We start from the raw sequence: 23,389 nt of genomic DNA, 5'->3' as shown, positions 1-23,389 counted from the left end.
ACCGAATAACTGCTTGATTTAAAAGCCTGCTGTGATACGCCATAACTTCTTCGCAGCTGAGTAGTACTTTGGCAATCATCCAGTACAGTCAATTAATTAATGTTAATGTAAAATTAATTGAGCTCAGAGCGTATCGTGAAAAGTGACCTCGGCGGCGCTGGCCGAGCGGCGCCGGGGCGGCGCTGTTGGAGTTGGTTGTGTCACCGCCGACGCCTGGCCTTTGGAAGCGTTGGTGGCATGGTCTACAGCGCCAAAATCAGTAGGCAACAAACACTGGAGGCGTGACGCCCCTACACTCGTCATCAGTCAATGCATTGGCACCACGAGTCCTTGCAAATGCGGACAATGCGAACCGATGTTCCGATATTTGCATACTACTTCCCTGCGCTTTTTCACCAAAAGTGTGAGAATGTTGGTCAAATCGCTTCCGTACACCTCATCAGACTATCGGTTACCAGCAATCCGTGTATATTATTGGCCGCTATTAGAAACAAAACCCACTCGAATACGTCTCGCAATACCCCCCCCCCCCCCTCCCCCAAACTACCAAAGCTTTTTGTACAAGGTCATCTAACAAACACACAAAGATGGCCCGACCTACGAACGTAGCAGCCAAAAATCAGCTACAACATCGGAAAGATACCAGTCTCGATACAATACAAATCAGTTACCAAAGTTGGGAGGTAAAAACGGGAACATGAGCTTGGCGCAATCGCCCTGCGGCCCCGGGCGCCGGCCGGCTGCCCTCCGTGCCGCCTGCAGTGGCCACACTACATCCATCGGGCCCAGATTGGGCCGACACAACGCGCCCGCCGCGCGGCGACTCGCTAAATGGCTAGAAGCGGGATCGTGCGCTCCCTCTTTGGGCCGCCCCGCCAAAGATGAGAACGAATCATCTCATGAGGTTATTTGCAGACAGCTTAAGATGAAAAGAACTTTAAAAATTCTACACCCTCTACGCCATCAAATGCAATGCGCTAACCTTGTCTAGCACACATCGAGTGAAGAGCGACACCCAAAGGATAATGAGTGACTGCCCGCGCACACACCGACCTAACAATATCACATGTTCGCTCCAGCATACAGCAGTGACGCGCGTGGGTGCGGCCGGCCCGGCCCGGCCCGGCGCCGCTCGTCCACCGATTGGCACTGAACTTGTCTCCTTCGTCCGATATGCTGGCCGTACTGCCGTTACATTTTCGTTTTGAAATTCTGTTGCACCTTCCTGGAGCCCTTGCCCTGGAAACAAACAACAAAGGCAAATAAGTGCGATCCTAATCGCTCCAAAATACGATAAAAGTAACACACACAGGCACATGGACATCGATCCAGGCGTTGGATGGAACGCATCTGGTCAGAAAGCAGCGCTGGCGGCATTGCCAACGTCGGGACACGTGATCTAAATTGATCATAAAGCTGACATATCTAAGCACAAATCTACACAAAATGAGTCATTGACCTGAAATTGATCAGAAGGGAAGAAGACGCTTTCTTTGTCACAAATGAATCAAGATCATGGTCTGTATGTATCTGTCTGTAATAAGCATGTGTCACTGAAGACTCAGATAAACGTCAAAACGAAGAGTCCGGGCTGTGTACAATACACACGCCGGGCACCTATAGACAATACATACGCCGGGCAGCTGTGGAGTGTGGACAATACATACGCCGGGCAGAAGGTTGCGCAGAGAGCCGGCCTTGTGGCCGGGTGCAGACCGGGCCAGCTCCAGTGTCGGTGATTGTCAGTAAACCCACGAGACGGGCACCTGAGAACAGATGGAAGGTCAACATCTCGTCTATGTACTCGTAATTCAAGGGGTCTTCCAGTGGGAACGATCTATGCTAGGACTAGCTTATCAAGACGGACACAAAATAAATATTATTTGTACTTCGTACTCGTATATAGCACGGCATATTTATAGTATTGATTGGTTTGATACACTATGATGCTGAAAGCTAAATTGTCCTGCATAATAGCATTGAAACATTAAGATATCACAATAAGACGATAGAAAAGAAAACAACTAACCCTTAAAAGAGTTATCATTGAACAAAAATGCAGTGAAGCGTAGGCGATGAGTACGAGTCTCCCGGACACCACTCGGCACTCACCCACTGCGGCTTATTGCCTAGGTTGTTGATATCGTCCTCCAGAATCTGAATCGTCTCCTCAATGTCGTTGTTGACAATGGTGAGGTCGAAGAAGTGGCCGTAGGCGTTCTTCAGGAGGTCCGACTCTTTGGTGAGTCGCTCCAGACTACCGTCAAACTGCGACGAGTCCAGAGACACAGAGCGTCAACATACACGAACAGAACACAGAGCGCCAACATACACGAACACAGCCTGTATGTCGCTTAGCACCCAGAGTGATTGAACGTTGAATATAATCAAACGTAGATCACGCGACACATTGTAAATTTACGTTCTCACTGTCAACCCCACTCGTAGCAAGCGCTCGGCTAATCACGGTCAACACAGATCGTGACAGGTGACCGCTCGGCCGGTGACAGTAACGCGCCTCAGGGCAGTGACAGGGGCGACACCGCCCGGTCCACCCGACTCACGTCCGTCATAATTTGCAGGCTGGGCGCGGCGATGAAGACCACGTAGGGCGCGTACTCGGCGGTGCGCAGCACTTTGAGCGCCTGCGGTTCCACGTCCAGGATGGCCATCTTGCCCTCCATGTGGATCCGCCGGATCGTCTCCAGCTTGGTGCCGTACATGGCGTCCTCGTGGGTGCCTGGCGGGCACAGATAGGACACAGTCGATGAGATGGTCTGCTCCACAGCTTAACTCTTGGATTGGCCCATTTCCAACGATCGTCGTAATCTGACCACGCTACACAGCACCAATACTAAATATCTGCACAGCCTCGTCAGTACTCGTGTGATATGTCAATGTGAACTGCTTCGTTATTTTTAGGGGATTGGAAGAAACTGGAATGCAAAAAGGAATGTTATCAGTTGGGTCTTGGCACGAATATTAAAAAAAAATATATGCATTATGCAATGCATTACTTAATGTCCGATATCCAACCATTCAAAACCAGCAAACAATTTACCATTTATTGAACAGCTAAATTAGCGTTAAAACTGCTAATCGCATGGACTATTACACTATTCACTTTCATTATTCTATATCCCCATCAAAGTAATTACGCTAAATAAACTTGTCAGGGAGCGAGTTTGCCAACATTCCATGACAGACTCCCCGACGATTTGCCGTTACGCCGCACAGTGTCGTGCCCGGCACAGGCGGCGAGCCGGCGCCCCCTCACCGTATTCCAGGTATTCGTTGGCGGCGATATCAGCCATCATTTCGTCGTGCGACACGAAGAAGTAGTGTTTCCCGTTTTCCTCGTCTTTCCTCGGTGCACGGGTGGTGTCTGAAAAAATGGGCACGAGGGACACACCGTCAGTGGGTTAGGCAGAGGAGGGTGGGGAAGACGGGACAGAAAAATGACCTGTGCACAGGTCATTTAGGTTCTCGACCATTGGGACCACGGTCATACCTTGTGGTACGTACTCTTATATCGGTGCCCCACGAAGCACGGTCGCAGTTGTATCGTAACTACGAACGTAACAATAAATAGGTGTTGCTACATTTTAAACCCTGTTGGCCAGCTGCTAGTTTACTCACGTGGTATCGGGTAGGCGTACATGTCGGGGTGAGACGAGATGAGCGTGTTCTTTATGTGCCGCCGGCCGACACCGTGCGCCCCAAGAAGCACTAGTGTTTTCCGCCGGAACGCTGCCGGGGAATGGCGCAGTCAATACACATACACTACACGGTGCTAATGGATCACGCTGAGGGAGTGACTAACGTCTCATGATAGCCTACTGCCCTCGATTGACTGAGCACGATCATTTCCAGGCAGCGGCAAAAGCACGTCGTTCGTAAGGTGATGGTCATTCTCCTTTCTGAACAATCGGTATATAATACAAGATGATAGGAGATAAGAACAGCATGTGAGCAGATCGCAGAGTTTGCAGCTAGAACGCGTCCTCAAAACAGTAGATACATAGTTTGAGTTAGAGTGCAGAGTATTACTTACAGCTCAGACGCACCACCTCCTCGTACGTGACAAGATCAAGTTGATCGAAGATTGCGTTGTGCTTTGCCAGGTACTTGTCTTTAAATTGTTTCTTTTTCTTTCCAAAAATTGAGCAGTTAACTGGAAAGAAAAGTGATGGGTTAGAAATCAGATAACGTGTTGTCGTGCAATCAACCGCGGATGCTAACTGAACCGTCACCAATGATAAACTTGTGACAAGTAGAGCATTTCGGAGAACACGGACGTAATACAATATTTTAACGTTTCTATAGTTTCATATATCCCGGTGACATATTTCGGTCGCCCTGAGTGTATATCGTATTTAAGACGCCACGGCGAAAGCTTCCTCTATGTTCGTTACACGACTTTGAGAGTCTCAATATTAAACCGTCCGTTTGTGGGCGACTGAGGGCGGTATTCCGGAAAACGGACGACACCGAGAATCGAACCCGGTCCCTCCCGAGACCCCGAACAGTCGCCTAACAGAGCGTTAGCGGTTCCACTTTAAACGAAATATGCCTGTTCTTTTTGCCAGTTAAGAAGATTAAAACATAATATGGTGTTGACATGTGAATATGTTTTCGGCTGACCTTGTTCGCGCTTGGACTTGTCCATGGCGGAGCACGCGGAGCGGTACTCCTGCAGTTCGGGGGAGGGGATCAGTCCGGCCGGCGACGCCGAGCCCTCCCGCCGGGCCTGCCACCACTGGTGGTCGTCCTTGCTGATGATCTGCGCAGACAGAGCGGTGTTAGATACAGTCCGACACGCCACTGGGCTGCACTCAAATGCACACGAATTGGGTAAGGAATGTATGCAGCTGTGATAAAAGACAATGATGTAGTTCATATTCGGGCGATATTGCTGTTAACACACTGGGTAAAAAGTGCCTCTGAGAGATATTGATTAACATCTGTAAATAAGATCGGCAGCAAAGCTTCAGTCAGCACTATCATACACCGCATCGAACCTATCCCCCCATAGTTCAATAGGGATCATCATTGTTTCGTCATCTCACTTAGTTTACTCGTATCGCAAATGGAGCCATACCGTTCCATCCGTACCATGATCATCCTTTCATTATGTCATGCCATATCAATGTCCGCTCTTCTATGTACTCCCTCTGTTGATTCTACCACCCGGATCCCCACTATTTCACCTGGGCCCACAGCATTGCTTGGGGACACCCATTCACCAACCTGCAGAACGTCCCCCGTCTTGAACGGCACGCCGGCCTGGGCGCACGGAATGAGCTCATCTTGCATAGGGTCGTAGTCGAACTGCGCCCGGACGTATATCTGGGCAGAGACCAGCGGAACCAAGGGACACATGTCAGTATGCGGCGTTCAACGTGGAGTGCGTACCTAACTTATATAACTGGGGGCCATGGGGCACACCGTTCAGCCGGGCGACGAGAAAAGTACGCATCGTGGCTTCGTATTCTGATGGGTAAGCCGTTCATTTTATTGGTGCTGATCGTATGAATGCCTTGCAAAAGGAGTGAATGCAGCATTGCTGTGAACAACATGGGATAAATATCGCAGACACTACGAAACAAAACATTCGAGACGTTCCCCGTATGTAGGTACAAGCAGGGGGAGACTTTCGGCTTCTTCGATGGTTGTTATGAATGAGGTCTATCAATACCTACTGAATTTGCAGCACCCGGGGATCTAATTAGCTCCTTTCCGCGCCATGTACAGTCTGTCTTAAAAGTACCGCGCAAAGTGACGGTGGATCCATCAAGCCTGACCGAGGAAGGGCCTGCTATAATTTGAAAGTCACCGAACCAATGGAGCTGGGGAATGGACGAGGATGTCCATTGCTTCGGTGACTCAAATTTGGCAGTCCTTCATCGGTCAGGCTTGATGGATCCACCGTCACTTTGCGCGGTACTTTTAAGACAGACTGTACTACGTGGAAATAAGGCATCAAGTCGGAGAGTTTTGGGGTAAGGTGAGCGTCATACCCCAAAAGTATACGTTTAACACATAGTAATTGCTGACAGCATGCCACTTGCCAGTGCACATTAGTTCATGCTAAAATGTTAACACGAAGACGAAGCAAATGGATGAAGCGAGGACGTTTTCACACTTACATAGAAATTATAATGCATATCTTTTAAACCTCGCCGGCATTGGCCATTCCGCATCCATAGATGGTTTCGGCGCAGACGAATGGAGCGTCAGCGGCCCGTCGTGTTTGCTCAATAACTTGAGCTGGAGCTTCGCAGGATAAATGTACAGCCTTCCACGAGAGTACCTAAGTTAAATATTGATACCCTTTTTCGAAGTTTTTGGAGAACCAGTAGCCTTACAGGTCAGGTCGGTGACCCAACAATCGATTTGTTTGCGAATGATTTCCGAATAATTTATCGCAGACCAAACTAACAGTATCATCATGTCCGTCTTATAGCAAAGGGGTTCAAATTTTATATCAGCAATGCCTATATTGAGTTCAAAGTTCCATTGAGCACAAATGACCCTGGCTGACCCTGCCATACCTATGACGGGTGTATGGTATGACGTACGTAATCGTCGGCGCTGACCTCGAATTAAGCATTACCTAATTGTGTTCGTCGCTAGACCTTCTGTTTTTCTACGTACGCCCCTACCGCGGGGGCTGGTGCGTTCCCCCTCGCTGCTTCGCCCCCAACTGAGCTAGAGCCTAGTAAAAACGAGCGTATGCGCCGTTACGAGACGCAGCGATTGGTACATACCCGATTTTAAGGTCTCAGTCAGGTCAACCGGTACCTAACTTCTGAGGTCAGTTCAGTTGCCCAGAAGCACTGGTTAGGTATGTAGTACCTACCCAAATAACTTCTCCGAAAAATGGTCGCAAAGCCGCAAATTTAGCACTATCGTGTTTGTCTTGCTCAGGCGCGTCGAATGGTATGGGTACTTTTGTTCGGGTGAAGTCAACTTAACCCTCACCCGTATAGGGGGGGGGGGCGAACGGACCCCCCCCTCGGTTTTTCGCGAGTAGCTCGTGGAGACCGATCGCAACGAAACATTCAGTACCCTCGCATTAATCAATCTAACGCCTACCTTGAAAATTTCATGACCCTGACCCAAATGACCTTTGACCTGTGACCTACTTTTCGAGACCATGTTTGGCCGGAATCGCGATTCGGCGTGAGTCGGCTCGCATTAGTCGTGCGTTTGCAGTCTTTTCGTGGTTTCAAGCGTTGAAACATGAGATATGATGTTGCTCCCATGCATAACGGTGGATGTCAAGGTCAGGTCAGGTCATTGACCTTTGATGACCTCGGCTCACTTTTTCGAGTTTTACATGTTTCTAGGCTAGTTTTTGTTTAGCTGAATTCGAATTTAGCAACTATTTGAACAATTACGAAGCAGTTTTGGTGAATTCGTACCATGTTACGAAGCTGTCAGAGGCGGTTGACAAGTACCTACTACGAATACCCAGCAGGACCCCTACTGGTTAACCTGACCTGACCTGACCTGACCTGACCTGACCCGACCTGGCCTTAATGCATAAAGGCATCATCTGTGATCAAAACTAACATAATATTCGTGATCACTGATCAGCACCCCGAGAAACCCCATAGTAGCCACACTTTACGACGTTCTAGCAGGTCCCGATTTTCCCGACTTTTGGGTCATTGACCTGACCTGGAAGGTCAACCGATGACTTAGGACCTTAAAATTGAGTATCATCGGCTTCTCCTCGTGACGGGCAACACGCTTATTTTTCCGCGAAGCTCTAGCTCGATCAGGGGCCAAAGGCCAGGGGGTCGTAGGTACCCCCCCCCCCCTCTTGTGCCGTCGAAGGATCCTAAATGGCCTGTGCCGGTGAGGGTGCGCTCCAATGGGAGCCGCCCGCATGGAATAAAGTTGTCCGTCCAGCCCGGATCAGGGGTTGTGGCATGGAGAAGAATTTGACTGGCCTGAGGATGCATGGAAACGACGAAACGGGTGTTAACCCTATTCCTGGCGGGGGGGGGGGCCTTTAAGGCCCCCCTTCAGGTTTTTCTTGTGCCATTGCCAAAGGCCGCAAGACTGAAAGCTCATATACTCGGTGACTTTTTCTAAACATTCATTGCGCACATTTTGACAAAAAAAAAGTTGCCGGGTCAGGTCAGGTCAGGTCACCAGAGGCGGTTTGGTGACCCCACCTCAGAAAAGTTTGCAATCACGCCAGAGCTAGAGTTTTTGACCGATCAATTTCTCCTCTTCAGGTTTTAGTTAGGGTACCAGTATGTGCAATTTGTATATCTCAGAATTCTCATATCTGTGACCTGAGGTCAGGCCAGACTCGTGACCTTTACATTGCAATCCTATGGGAAAATATTGAAACGCCTCCTGCTTCGTGTAAACGAGTCAAAACCATCCAATTCTTTCAGTATTGTGGAAGATTATCTCATCGGTGATGATACTGGTGCCGCTAATTGACAGGGGCACCGGCAAAGGTCATCTGAGGCCATGTGACGTCATAAATCGTTTTTCTGTCAATAAATCACGACATGATGGTGCTAAAGAATTGTAAGTGGTACCAAACTGCTCGCCTGGTCAAGGCGCGTCGTTTGATATGCAGCATGACCATACCCCACAACCTCATTGATGAATGACCTGACCTTGACCTCAGGTCAAATTTCAAGTTGACCTGTGAAGGTCATCACATACTTATTTCGCATCGCCTCGGCGAGAGCAACAAAAAATGTATTGGTTTTATGTCTCTATGTTTCTTAGTTTAAAAGTTATATAGGTTACTAATTCCAAAACATTTTATCGTTGATGACCTCTGGTGACCTCAATATTGACCTGACCTGAAAATGTTTTATGTAAAAGTTGTAGATCTTTAAACGACCTATCAAACACCGTTTGCCGTTTGTCGCTGCGATGTGTAGTTTTTTAGATCTGAAAGGGGGGCCGAATCGGCCCCCCCGCCAGTTTCTTGTCCCGGCGGAGCCCGCCAGGAATAGGGTTAAAAGAGCAACTACGCTTTTCCCTGGCACTGTAGCTCTATTCATTTCCGAGTCATGCGGTGGTTGAAAATTGTCGAAATTGGACTTAAAGTTGGCGAAATTTGACCTTGGATGACCTATGTGAACTGACCTTTGACCTGATCTAAAAAGTGACCAGAGAAATTTCGTCATTATTGTTTACGCTCTTCCGAACGCTACCTTTGGCGTGTTGGTAGTTGGTACGTGGCCCAGAAGCCGAGTTAGAAGAGCCCTGGCCGGCCAAGGGGGGCGCGGGTGCCATTCCCACAAGTTTTTTTTTTTTGCGACAGCTCGAAACACGTCGGCAGAAACTGGGCATAGGTACCTGACCTTGATGCAAACTTGGCCTTGTGACACTAACTGCATTTTCACGGGGGTGGGGGGTCTGTTCGCCTTGAGGTCTCTGATACCCACAGAGGGACCCTCTGATGACCTCTGAAGACCATCACTTGGCCTCAAAAGGCCCTCTAGTGACCCCAAAGGCCCTCTGGGTACCTGATAGGGCCCTCTATTTTCTCTTCAGGGACCCTTTTTTACCTAAAAAGATCCTCTTTGACTTCAGATGACCGTATGTTGGTCTCATAAGGCCCACGAGTGCCTTGAAAATTACAGTGATTTATAAGAGTAACAGTATCTATAAAACGTACATCTCGGAATTTTTATATCGGTGACCTAAGGTCAGGTCAATTTTGCGGCCTCTCCATTTTAACCCTCGCCGGCCGAGGGGGGGGGGGGCGGGTGCCGCCTCCCTCTCCCCTAGGGGTTTTTCGCGATAGCTCCTAACACGCTGGCAATAGGGAGCTGAAACTTGGTATAACTAACCTTTGATTCAAGCCAGATCTTTTGACACCAACCGCATTTTCGGGTCAGGTCAGGTCACTGACCTATGACGTCATAAGAGAACCTCTGTACGGTCTTCAGAGTTCAGATGTCGCAACTTCGCAACGCCCTCACTGCCGGAGGAGCTTTCACAGGGAAATGAAACTTGCAGGATCTAGTATCCATTACAAGTCTCACAATTTGTATACCTATCTCGGATTTTTCGTAAAGGTCACATGTGGTCAGGTCATTTTGGTGACCGATCACCATTATAAGTCAATGGGGAAAATGAAAACTGCTATTCTGGCGCCGGAAACGATCTCCAACTATCTCAACCACACAGAATCATGATTTTATGTACTCCTTGCAAGGTTAGATGCGTCACTTTTGCAATGTTGACCTTGCGTGACGTCATTTATGACGTCATCAATGTCATAGTTTTTCGTCAATAACTCCCTATCAAATTGAGCTAGCGAGTCGGGAAAGCCGCCAATGAACTCAGAAAGACCTTCCGAATCGAATGATATGCGACATGATCCCCTTCGACCAGCTTCGTGACCTGGGGCGCTGACCTGACCGTGACCTGAGGTCAACACCCAAAGGTGACCTCACCCAAATAAAAAGTGTATCATTCGACGCGCCTGAGCGGGGCAAACACGGTGCTTCCAAAATCGCGGCTCTGCGGCCGTTTTTTGCGAAGTTATTCACCAAAAACTGAACCGTACCTTGGGGCACTTGACCTGACCTCAGAGGTCACCGGTTGACCAAGGTCCTTAAAATCGGGTATCAATCTCTGCGTCTCGTAACGGCGCACACGCTCGTTTTTCTGCGACTCGCTAGCTCCACCAGGGGCGAAACGGCGAGGGGGTCGTACCCCCCCCCCCCCCACATCGGCCGGCGCGTATGTAGAAAACCAATAGGTCCGGCGAGGGTTAAGTCAATGGGGAAAAAAAAGAAAAGCGTCTCTTTTGCACGAACGCCATTTTAGACACTCTCAAATAACGGGACGTAGGTAAAATTGACACACTGAACCGGAAAATGGCACCTGTGACCCCTCGTTATGTCCCGGAGGTCATATCAGGTCACGAATAGTATCTAACAGTTTTTTTCGCTAATAACTTCTGATAGAGACATGCTAGAGCGATGAAAACACCTTAGATGTGTTCGGCTCGACGATGCGGATCGACTGATATGCAACATGACCTTTTCCGGTCAGGTTTCCGGCCATGACCTTGACCTGAGGTTAAATTTTCAAGTTGACCTTTCAAGGTCAAATTATTCATTCGAAGCGTCTCGACGAGAGGAACGCGATGCTGGCAAAAGTAATGTGGCTACTGGCTCTTTTGAGTCAAAAGTTATTGTCGTTTTCGTAAAAACGGCTATTTTCGGAGTTTTTGCCCTTTGGAGGCTAAACCGTTGAGCAGAGGTCAAATCTGAGGACATGTTGGCGAAAGAGCGTTAAAAGAGCTATCGAATGCGTTTTTCCGCGGCGCTGTAGCTCTATCGGTTCCCGAGTTAGCCATTGGCAGTTTCCAAAATGTTGAAATAGCTAACATTTTACCTTTGGTGACCTCTGGTGACCTGACCTTCGACCTGACCCAAAAAATGACCGAAGTGTTTCGTCCTCATTTTGGACTTTCTTTCGACTGCCGCTTACTGCGTGTCGCTACGTGGCCCAGGAGCCGAGTTAGAAGGAGGTGTTCAGACACCCCCGGCCCGGCGCGGAAGTCTCGGAGCACCGCCCGCGGCCCGACGCGGGTTAAGCAACTCCGTACGTAGATGAGGCGACCCTCGGCTTTTCGAAAATGACAAATTCGTGTGTGCTGCAACACTGCATACATATTTTTTTGAAAATGCAGGTGGCCAATGTTGTATGCTAGTATGGCAACTTTTGCCCAGCAAAATATTCATTAAAAATTATGGTTTCCGCCTTTTTTTGCTCACTTATGCCAGGCGTATGACAACATTAGCTACCTTAGCGAGTTTTATAAAAAAATATAAATCACCCAAAAGACCGCGTGTATTTAAACCACAAGGCCAATTTTCCAACACTACTTTGACCTGTACACAAAAGAGCATTCTGGCAGAAGCCAAGCACAAAACCCTAAAAACGCACCGGCATCAGTACCTACCTGCCACTCAGCACTCAGTGCTGTCAGTACCTAAGTCAAGTACTGCTTCTGAAATCGGGACCCGACAGACATAGACCTCGAGACGGGGCTTATTTCGTTTTTGCGACCAAAGGAAGGCGCTATATACGGATAATGCTCCAGGCAGCGCCTTCCTTTGGTTGCTAAAACGAAACACGCTGTCCACCTATTTTATCATTTTAAAGAAAGGAGTTAACATCCTGAATTTGTGTGTATTCCGAGCTTATCTCAACCACTACAAGTTGGAAACCACAAGTTCACTAGTGGCGCACCCGTTACCGCCCTCACTGGATCCTAGCCAACCCTGATTTTCCGTTGATTTTTCATGGGTTGTTTTAACCCCTCCTACTTCCAGTATGCGGCGGAACACCTTCAATTAAAGGGCGGGGGGGCACTGCCGACTTTTGGTCCCATTCTTTCCATGCAACGCCCATAGGGCTAATTTAAAATGCCAAAATCAAAGGGGCACGGTGCCCTGGTGCCCTCCCCGTACCGCCGCCTATAGGTACCTACTTCCTAGCCTTTCAATTTGGCCTTAGGACCTACTTGGATTGTTCCCAAAGGTAACTGATGAACAATCTTACCGAACCATAACAACTTTTCTGCACTAGATAAGTGTAAAAAGCTACAGCAAAACAAATCATTTTTTTTTAGGCGTGGGCCAAAGTTGCCCTTGGTGGTCAAAGTTGCACGAAACTACGGTAGGTATCTACTCTTTGAGAAGGAAAGTTATCGAGCGTCGTCGTACCATGGACCTAACCTTCTACGTCAAGAACCGTTCTTGCTATGAGCATCTACGTAGGCTCATATTTTTAGCGCAGCCAATATGAACCTGTCAGTGTCATGGCCTTGCTCTCGATCCGACAGTCACGCATCGGCTTACCGCGACGGTAACATTTTCTGCTTTTACCGTTTCCAATTCTGTCGTTGTCAGGAGTCAGTCCACTGGAGCTCACCGGTTTGCTATAGACTCGTACCTAATGCTCTGTCCTTTTTCCACATCGTTTTTTCTTCACCATTGCGTCGTTGCCTCCTCTCCGTCTTCGCCCTTCTCTCCGTTTCCGGCGTGGTTGTCGGTGCCGCCGTCTCCCCCGCCCCGCTCCCCCCCCCCCCGCCCTCTGATCGTGACCGACCAGTGACGGGTGCCGTCTTTAGTCAGACGGATGACCCACTTCCTCGCCGGCCATTCGCCACGGGTACATACAGACTACAGAGCGGGACGCGAATGGGTCTGACCGCACCGACGCACCGCACTCTGTAGTGGGCGTGTGCTGGTGACCCTGTGCGTATTGTACCGACTTCCAGTGCTATTCGCTTATTGGATTAGGAAAATGTTTTCGGTCGTATGCGTTGCGTTTAAAGTACCTAATCCTTAACTGTCTGAAAGTTGTACTCACCGAGAGATAAATCTCATGTCAGTTGTCACGTTTAACTATTTATCTCATAACTCCAAACCCTAAAGTTGTGAGCCCTATGAAGTGCCGCAACTACTATCACCAGAATCAGGCACGGATACTTGTTTCTTGAAGTCGCTGTGACGCGATTCAGCAGTCTTTTATATATAATCGAGCTCGTGCCGTGCTCTCCTTGATCACCCACCCCTGTGCTCCGGGCCGGACGGCCTCCGGTAACCGAGTTTGGAGACGATCAACTCAATTGGAGCCAACTCCTCGGGGGATGGCTGTTGGCGAGGTTCGGCGGTCGGTCCCTCGAGATCGGCTGGACCGCGGCCGCGCAACAGCTGGCGGCCTAAGCCCAGTCCTAACGTCTCCCTATAGGTATAGCTGATCATCCAGAGGCCCTGCCATGGATTCAGAGTGGGCCGAATCCCAAAAATTAGCATGGCCACTGGCCAGCTTAGTGAGGAGTCCTAACTGAAAGACGCTTACGACAGGAGACGAACCACGAAATGGCGGACGTCGACCAAAGCGGGTCATGAACGCTGTGCGTTGATGCAATGACTACCCGCCTTCACCTACATTTACCTAAGATGACCTCTGGTGACCTGACCTCTTACATCACCTAAAAACGGCCGAATACCTTCGTAAGTATTTTTGACAAGACCAGGCTTCGTACACCACTTTTCGATTGTTACTATGGCGCCCAGTATCCAAGCCACATGTGGTTATATAACTTTAAGAAGCTGTATCCTCTCGTTCAGCATTCCGAGCGGAGCATACACGAAGACTCCGTGGTCTGAGCTATAGGTATCGAATACCAGACAGCCCTGACATTTTCCTGACGCTGCGGCCCGCCATATAGGTGGTCCAGTGATATGTCAGCATCACCGCTGGGGGTATATATGTGCCGCTGTGCGTGGGTGGCGCTCCTCTTGCGACGCCCGCTCTGTCACGCTAATGCATTTTGCCCGTAGGCGCGACAATCTCATGAGCTAGGGCGACGCGTTCTGCTGAGCTGCTCAGGAGAGCTCAGGCGGCGCAGGGTGCAGCACAGGAGGGCGACTGGATGTAACTAACTGGATGTCCGGCTTCCATAGGAAAGTTGTGGAATTGATTCGACGCCTATACACCAATAAACTCGCGATAACCATAAAATGAATTGGTATTTTGAGGCAATAAATTATCTGTGTGCTAGCCTCAGGAGACTTAACGTGAAAACGAGCGTATTCTCTGCCATTAGATTCAGCGAATGACCACAAACGGCGAATTTTAATATTTCAGATCAACCGGTGACCTTACACTTCAGAGCGATGGCGATGTTCAGGGCGCCCGAATTATAGGGTGATCACCGGCACCCTTGCAGCTCAGGTCAATGACCCATTTTTTTGTAATTCACTCACAAAAAAATCAAAACAACAAAGAAAAAAGTACGGAGCTAGTAAACATGAAGTCACGGCGTGCGTCTACGAGGGCTGTGATTACCCCAGGGACTACAGATTTCACCGGATCAGAGGAACGAGGTCATGAAAAACTATGTAGTAGGTATACGATCTGCCATGTCGCATCCAGCATCCTAGTCATCAGATCAGATGGCCATAATAATACCAATTGCTTCATTCCACAACAGCAAAAACATCGAAAGGATCGGAATAATTACAAGGCAGCTGAATTACAGCCGAATGGGCTGAAACCCTCAAAGGCAGCAATGTCTAGCGCAGGAAATTCCCGTTGGAGTTTGAACAGCTAGTTCTTGGCTCCACCCCACGACGAGCTACTACCGACTTGAACAGGACGACCACAAACATGCAGCACGACAGTGACATTACTTACTATCACCGGGGCCGGACTTTTCCTAAACATCTGCAGAGAAAGAGAGGCGTGTCACAATGGGCCGGCCCGTGTCGGAGAGAGCTGGGCACCACGAATGGTGCAAGATCGGCTCATCACTGCCAGCACAGCCCACTTGGTGAGCGGGGCAGAAGTTTTTTTATTGGGTACGAGTATCTTGTTAGGGGTTCCATAACGATCCCTCTCGAGCTCGACACGAGGTAGCGTATAGGCAGAAGTGCGACAGGCGCCAAGAAAGCTCACCAAAAATAGATACGATTTACGAAGGTACTTGGGCCATTTTCAGATCGACAAAAAGTGAGGTATACTGAATGTTAACCCATGGAACAGTGACAGCGACGAGAGAGGTTTTAGTTCAAGGACACCTCAGCGACGAAGGCCATATGGAAACATTGGAAAAGTGACAGCGACGATCGACAGCTAAAGCAGCTAAAGCATTAGTTTACAGTCGATCCAGCAGTGTGACAGAGTTGACCTCAGCTGAAAGTTTTGAGCTTCAAAGGCCATCATAGGTCATCAAACGTGAGAAAACGTACTATTGGACGAAAACATTCTTTTTCTTCTCAATAACATTTGATTTTACAAAACTAGGATATTGGTAAAATTGGTAAAAATCAGGATACCGTCTTGCTATCGATGTCTTTCATGCCACGATACCGGAAACATGTTATAATTGACAATAAAAGGTAAACTTGAAAATATGGGCTCAGCGTATGGGTACCTGACCCTGAGCTCCGAAGTCATGTAACACATCTTTAGAACTGTCTCGATAAAGCCAACACATTTAATAACTTTTTAGTCTGTTACATAGTTATTAGGCATAGGCGCTCTATATGACCTCAAATGACCTCAAATGGGTAAAGGGTTAATGATGTTCCGAAATAAATATATTCTAAAATATGTTTTACGACTTTAACTTTGGGTTTTCACTTTATAATTGCCGCATCTTTAGTTGTAAACCGTGCCCACTGCCCATTCGCCACAGCTATAAAGGTAGGTAATCGCTTTATTTCTGATACCAAATTACAATGTCCATTCAAGGTTTAGCATGTCCGTCCAGGCTCCAGCTCGATTTAGTAAGACCATTTCAAACCATTTGTAGCAAGCTAGAGCTGACATTGTCCTTTCTAGACTGCTCTTAATCTGAACTGGTCCCAACCCCGACTGAAACTGAAAGGACAAATGGGCATTATCAGCGTTGGAGGTGTAAATAACTGACAAATGCGTAGCGGAACCTTAATACCGTATATCGTTTGGCATTGTGATTTCCGGTGACTCGAGCGTAGTGACCAGTGGCGGATCCGGGGGGGGGGGGCAAAATGGGCATTTCCCCCCCCCCCCCCAACGGCATAATTTTAACATTACGCCTATGGACGATACATGGAAAGAATCGATAAATTGTTATGGTTTGCCCCCCCCCCCCAAAAAAAAAAAACTGAGCTGGATCCGCCTCTGGTAGTGACGTAACCATAACTAGTATGTTCTTTGTTTCCAGTTCATCTTATCGCCATCATCATCTGTGACACGCTATGTGAAACTGTGTATTGTATAAGCCTACGCTATGACAAGCTGGCACCGTTATATTAACTTCATCTTTTCTGCAGCTGTCCTCTTTATATACCACCCTGTTCTGTTGTCTTCATTCTCACCAGCGTTGATGATGCAACCGAACGGTTCCGACTCGAGTGCCTGTTATAGTGACTCGGGTATTCGGCAGGCTGACTCGCGCATTTGCCACACCGACTCGGCTATTGGCCACGCTGACCTCTTCGCGTATATCCCTGGCAGACTGACCCGGGTACCTGCCACATTGACTCGAGTATTTGCCGGCAAACCTTTGATTGCCAGGGTGCCGTACGGCTTGCAGGCTCAGATGCAAAAAAAAAAAAAACATTATTCGAAACTTATCAGCAGTTTAAAAATATTATATTTGTACACCGAGCAACATCAGCATACAAAACATGGCTTGCAGACAACCATGCAATAACGATAAACATCGATAAATAAGGGGCTAATATACGCATACATAAGCCAAGGAAAACGCGACGAAGGCCATACTAGCACGGTAGTCATACTTTGATAGCCACTTCTGTAGGCCACGGCATGATCGTCGGTCGCATGCCAAAAATATCGAGTCAACAAAAAGTGAGCCTGACTGCAATAGAAAAGTACATCAAGACTTGCATTAAAAACGAGCATGCAGATGAATTGAACATAGCGGCGCAGTTCATGCTCGGTACTAGCAGCCGCAGGAGGAGCAAACCCCCTGCGGTGTGCAGCTTGTAAACAAGAACAGCTGCCATTCCTCACATTACCACGGAAAGCACATGGATGTCCGGAGACACTGAAAGCTGGGGACTGTGCCGAGCCGTACTGTGGATCGGGCACCAGGTGCGCGCGGCCTAGAGCTGCCCCCTACCCTACCTAACTGCCCGCCACCGGCAGCGCGGCAGTGACAGAACGCTACGCTAACCCGCGCCCGGCAGAACAACAAATGAACCTCTCACTTCCCTTCTCCAAGAAAACGACCACACAACAAGAGACGGAAATTGCTGAGGGTGCCGGACTGCATCGACGGTTAACCTCGGATTTCGAAATCAGGTGACGAAAGGTCAGGTCAAGTTCGAAACCAACTCGGAAAGCAATGGTCAATAGCCGCATTCAAGATTACTTTACTAATATCGTATTGCCTCAGAAGCGGTAAGGTACTTTACTTTCCTACCGTTTTTTTTTTTATTATTGACGTTTGAGTGAAACCGCTCCAGGTCCAAGCCCATTTTCGGTCATTACGCTATGTCATCCCATGAATGAGCCAGGTTGCACCTGGAATTGTTATCAGTAGCAAGGAGGCATAAGCGGCTGAACTTCTCTAAGCCCGGATCATCTGACCCCTATTCAGGACTGAGGGTGGCTCCCTTCAGCAGAAGTCTCTTTTTGAGCTGTTCTCCGCTCCCAACCAACGGGACGTTAGGTAAGTATTTCGGTGCATAGCAGCTCATTCTCCCCCTATGCATCACCGACATAATCATCCAGACGGCCAAGGTCATTGTATGGGGGACGATCAGCTCCATGGTCTACCAGACCACCACGTCCCGCCGAGGCCTGACCGTGATAACAGGCTTTCATGCTGGTACACTGAGCTCTGGAGCAGACTCATTATCATTGTGAAGGCGAAAGAAAAATGGACTAGGTTGTTACTCAACAGGACATATGCTACATCACGTTTCGCCAAAAAATCGATAATACATAATGTTTATATCATAAAAGCAAGTGTAACTATTCACAGGTAAAATTTTACCGTGCATTTGAGGTCATCTGATGTCACCGGAGGTCGCCACGGGGTTTTTGCAATAATTTTGAGACAGAAAGGTCCAATACGGAAGGAAATATTTGGCATCTTAGTCTTGTCGAGACAATTCCATCGATGCACAACCATTTGAAGTGTCCGTTCATGAGCCTACTTAACTGAAGTCATTCATGCCTAATACGCAAAGCGACTGCAAGCCATAGAAAAATCGTCCAAAACGCACTTGCGATTCACTCATGTCACGCTTCATTTCCGCACTCCCTTTGAGCACAAAAACTCAGAGACCACCACACAGAAGCATGAAATCAAATCATCACAATGGCGTTTCAGTTGCCTCGTTTAAATTCACGCCGCTGCACTGTGCAGAAGCAAATATTTCAGGGAATTATCATCAAACAAAAGCCGCGAGATGTGCAAGGCGAGAGTCATTCCCTTCCCAATTGCTTATCAAATGATTAAGGTATATTCTTTTTTATAAATCCTACTTTAAGTTCTCAGTAAATGAATTGACAGAGCCGGAGCCCAAGCTACATAAAACTTGTTTTGCGCAGGGCCGAACCCCTTCCGTCCAACGGGGTGATCCAGGGGTAATTGGGGAATCTGGGTTCTCAAGTTTAGCGAGCTCATCAAAGCCTAATACGGTTCGGTTCACCCCTCTAACGGACTTCAACTAGCCGTAGCTAATCCTTGCAACCGCAGACCCTCTCAGCCAGGAATCTCATAGGTGCAACCCTCGTCTCATTGCATGGTAGGTATTCTTTTTGACATCAACGACATACGCCTGATATTAACCAATGCCAATTATGCTAAATGTATCTCTAAGAGACCTTCATAAATAGCACAAAATCGTTCAATTGAATGTGTCTCTATTTTTGCCTACTCTTGTACGACCTAAGACGGCTTGCTCGTTATTCCGAATAGAACCCGTAACCTTTTTGTAGGCTTTTAAATGTTTACTACAAAGATGTGTCATTAACAAACGATATCCACATTCAGGTATCACCAGGAGGTCTCTTTGGTTGTGAAGGCAATTTTCATCGTTAGGGGGGGGGGGGGGGGATTTCAGAGTCCACAGGTCACCTAGGGCGCGGGTTAAATAAATGTGATTTATGTTTGGCACAAGTAAAGCTCAGTGCAGAGCCGGAAAGCAGGCAGCGCGCACCAGGACCCAGCAGCAGGCACAGACGGGCAGACAGGAAGGCGCGCGCGCGCGCAGCCCCGGCAGGCCGACTAGTCGAGGGGAGGCGCGCGGCGCGCCTCGCGCAAACAGGGGTACAGCTCGTAAGGGTCGATTACCTCGCAGGCTGGCGGCGCCGACCGGTACGACGGCACGATCTTAAAGGTGACTGAGCCGCGCGAGTCCCGCTGCAACAAAGGAGAGGTGCCGGTTAGCTGGTCAGCAGTACCCCCGTGTCGGGAATCAGAGGCAAGGTGCGAAACCTCTGACATAAAAACACTGAAGATATATTTTCAATCATGGCTTGGGGTTCGGAACTTGACGTCAAGTGAAATGCACGCATGTAATTAATGAGCAATGCTCACAAAACACAACATAGACGAAACAATGAACTACACTCCCATCACGCAGAACGGACTTAATAGCGAAAAGCACCCGCCTCACATAAAAGTAACAAGAACGAACAGAACAATTGAAAGCACCCACACCACCCACAGGGGACAAATACGGAGGAAACAGTAAAAACCCGCACAACATAAATCGGACGGAACATTCGACAGCCCTCGCCCCATAGAGTGGATGGAACGACGAGCATCAGGCCCACATCTACTCGTAAACCTGACGTAAAACGGGCAATAACACCCGGAAGTGCGCGACACGGGGAGACAATCCTATCATTTTGACAATAAAAGCGTGTGCGTTTGAAAAAAAAGACTTGTCACAATGCAAACAAAACACAATTTATGCAACGATATTTACATATGGACAACACGACACTAAGCCTTCTGAAAAAAGAAAGTTATGGGTTAAACGCACTGGCTTCATTCACGGTACCAACAAAACATCACCACCACAGGGTGTCCCATTATTTCGGTTACGCTTGAGCTGTGCGTAGTGCGTATTCCCTTCAGTACCTAATATCTAAATAGATGACTTTGCATTTTATTGAAATATTCAAAGCGTTACCACTGGCATCGTTATTAAGCGTCTCAGCGCACACGTTAAGTTAGGAATAAGACCGCCACCCCGGAGTTGGATTCGCTGTCCCATTCCGCATCACTCTAGCAGCGAGTTAGGGACAGTATCCCAAGTGCAGCAGCTCCCGCCGTCCCGAAGCCTACCGGAACCGGGCTATGTCGACAGTTGAAACGTGCATTTCGCAAAGTGATGTAAACGAACATGCAGCATCGCGTAAAAGTGAGCAAATAGTGGACAACATTTGTGAATGGATTAACCATGACCCAAACGGCTTTCAGTTTAGCAAGCCATGAGGGTCATACGAAAATGTTTGAGTCAATACAGTCGATAACAAAGGCGTCGTACAAATAACAATAAGCAATTGTTTCCAAGTTTCCCAGGCCAACACCGTAAAGGAAGAGAAAGACGACATTTGGTCCAAAACTGTTCCAAAACCGAAGCGATTAGTCCTAATTAGTCACGCAACCCAAACTTCACAAAACGATCGGGTCCAGACCAAAAACAAAGCAGAGATTTCTCTACGAACTGCAATGAAGAAAAGAAAAAAAGTTACGTGATTATGTGAAGTGATGTGAAGTACTATGAGCGACCAGGATTTGACGAAGCTGCATGGGTAAGCAGAAACCGACAGCCGTCACCACCTGCGTCAGCGAGATTTCGATGACACATCAGCCTCCCGCAGTCAGCGTTTTTTCAGCCAGAGGTCTCTTCTGGAGACTTAAATGGCGTACGGCCCGACATGTCTACGTTCATAGGCAGGACTTACAGAAAAAGTGCCCGAATTCGCATAAAAAAGGACAAATGTGGAGCAAAACCAGGTGCTATTGTTCGTGACAAACGGCGTTGCTGAATATTGTCTAACTTGAGCTTGCTGAAGAACCAATGGGAGATTCCCGAGAGGATCAAGACCAGAAAAAAATCTACGACACCTTCTGGGGCGCCTGGTGGATAAACCACCGATACAGATTCTAACGTTACAGATCCACGCATCACGGTATGGGTACTTTAATCTGTGAAAAGAAAATAAGCGAGAAAGAAATTGTTCATTATAGTTCGTTTTTCTTAAGTTTGCCCCTCACTGTAAACGTCTTTTTGAACACAGCACGAGAATTGCTAGCTGAATTACTGAGAAAACTGGTTAGCGCACATTGTATTGTAGATATGAATAATATTATCAAAATAAGGTTCGAACACCGACGATTTAACGTTATGTTATGTGCCGTGCAATTTATTTATTAGTTCAGACATAATTGCTGAGAAGTCGTCTATCCCTGTGGGGCTGTAGGTATTGGCAAATACGAGCTACGAGTCTGTGAAAAAGTAAATAAATTTGATGAAATTGATCGTCTGTAAAATCTGGTGAAATCAATGTGCGCCAACCAGTTTTCTCAGTAACTCAGCTAGCAATTCTCGTGCTGTGTTCAAAAAGACGTTTACAGTGAGGGGCAAACTTAAGAAAAACGAACTATAGTACCTACCTGAAAGTGTAACCGAATTAATGGCACACCCTGTATAATAAATATAAAGATATCGAAGGAACAAAACATCAGAAAGGGAGGCAGACATAAAATACCAAAATACACCACACACAAAAATAACAAGTTTTAGTACAAAACACAACTTCCATACTGCAAAATTTTTTGAATTAAATGTTGTTTGTTAAGAAATTATGCACAGTTTTCAAAAATGCATCTGACCTAAACATATCAAGTTAGTCATTCAATCCAACATATCACGCTCTAGTCATCATCAGTACCTAACCTGCGCGCACGATCCCAACAAACTCGCACCGACTGACACACAAATGATAGATAGCTCGAGGACCGACGAGGGACGATTTTCCTGGCTATCATCCCATTTCAAACATTAAAAAGCAGTCTGCATGCTTCCTCTTTGAATTGCATAGATATAACAGAAGTTTAAACCATAGCCTCGGCTAAAACTATAGCTTCGGCTTAGCAAAGAAAAAGAGCAAACAGAAAAGCATGTGAGTTTGCAACTTTTAAGCAACGCTTATGGTACACATGAAACTTATTTGTAGCGTAAACTGACACCTCAAACTCATGCACTTCAAAATGACCATTATTTGCATCGACCAGTCCCGAATTCTCTCATCCATATGCATCCCGACATCCCTGATTATCGTCCAGCAGTTTCCTCAAACGTGCTCATACTTACTTGTCACCGATCGGCGACGTTCAGGCTCCTGATGCTGAGGCGCAGGCACATTCTGTTCTGCTTTCTATGGTCAAACAGTATTTGATGGGGCAAATGGACACAATTCCGTCTCTAATTTCCAGCGCAGCGTCTTACCAGGATCTTCTGGAGGACGTCGACGTTCTGGTTGGCCACGGGCACGCCGTTGATCTCCCTGATCTCGTCGCCGACGTGCAGCGTGGCCTGCCGGTGGATCATGCCGCCGTGCATGATGCGCGCCACCAGGCAGCGGCCGTCATCGCTCATCTTCAGCGTGATCCCCTGTGCACAGAGCGCAGCGCCGACAATCACGGCCCGGCCTGCGCTGCAGCCGCCGCTCCCCCGCGGCCGGCCGGCGGAGGCGCGCACGGCACGAGGCGGCGCTGCGCCCGCCCGACCGACGACGGACGCCGCGAGCAAAGGCTCCCTGGTCAGTGTTATTGGGGGAGAGCCCCTTGAAAGTTAGGAGGACTTTAACGGGACAAAAAGACATACAG

The 23,389-nt window shown here is 48.0% G+C and overlaps 1 protein-coding gene across 11 annotated transcripts in view; it reads right to left on the bottom strand.

Moving 5' to 3' along the window:
* Positions 1 to 451: 451 nt before the first annotated feature.
* Positions 452 to 23,389, bottom strand: part of LOC122389401 (peripheral plasma membrane protein CASK-like) — a 55,734-nt gene continuing 32,796 nt past the window's right edge. For 3 of the 11 annotated variants that reach the window (XM_043381377.1, XM_043381379.1, XM_043381378.1), the window contains 12 exons: positions 23,010 to 23,174; positions 19,838 to 19,906; positions 15,217 to 15,246; positions 5,251 to 5,361; positions 4,645 to 4,783; positions 4,055 to 4,174; positions 3,640 to 3,750; positions 3,278 to 3,385; positions 2,565 to 2,740; positions 2,113 to 2,268; positions 1,668 to 1,766; positions 452 to 1,239 (listed from right to left, as the gene is read on the bottom strand). In XM_043381377.1, coding sequence (XP_043237312.1) covers positions 1,743 to 1,766; positions 2,113 to 2,268; positions 2,565 to 2,740; positions 3,278 to 3,385; positions 3,640 to 3,750; positions 4,055 to 4,174; positions 4,645 to 4,783; positions 5,251 to 5,361; positions 15,217 to 15,246; positions 19,838 to 19,906; positions 23,010 to 23,174 — 1,209 coding nt within the window. In that variant the 3' untranslated portion in view covers positions 452 to 1,239; positions 1,668 to 1,742. The remainder of the gene's footprint in view (positions 1,240 to 1,667; positions 1,767 to 2,112; positions 2,269 to 2,564; positions 2,741 to 3,277; positions 3,386 to 3,639; positions 3,751 to 4,054; positions 4,175 to 4,644; positions 4,784 to 5,250; positions 5,362 to 15,216; positions 15,247 to 19,837; positions 19,907 to 23,009; positions 23,175 to 23,389) is intronic. The other 8 variants (XM_043381382.1, XM_043381383.1, XM_043381384.1 and 5 more) reach the window with 5 other exon arrangements.

The sequence above is a fragment of the Amphibalanus amphitrite genome, unplaced genomic scaffold, assembly GCF_019059575.1.
Source record: "Amphibalanus amphitrite isolate SeventyFive unplaced genomic scaffold, NRLGWU_Aamphi_draft 000357F_arrow, whole genome shotgun sequence".
Lineage (NCBI taxonomy): Eukaryota > Metazoa > Arthropoda > Thecostraca > Balanomorpha > Balanidae > Amphibalanus > Amphibalanus amphitrite.
The sequence above is the reverse complement of the archived record's forward strand: the minus strand, read 5'-3'. Positions and strand labels throughout refer to the sequence as shown.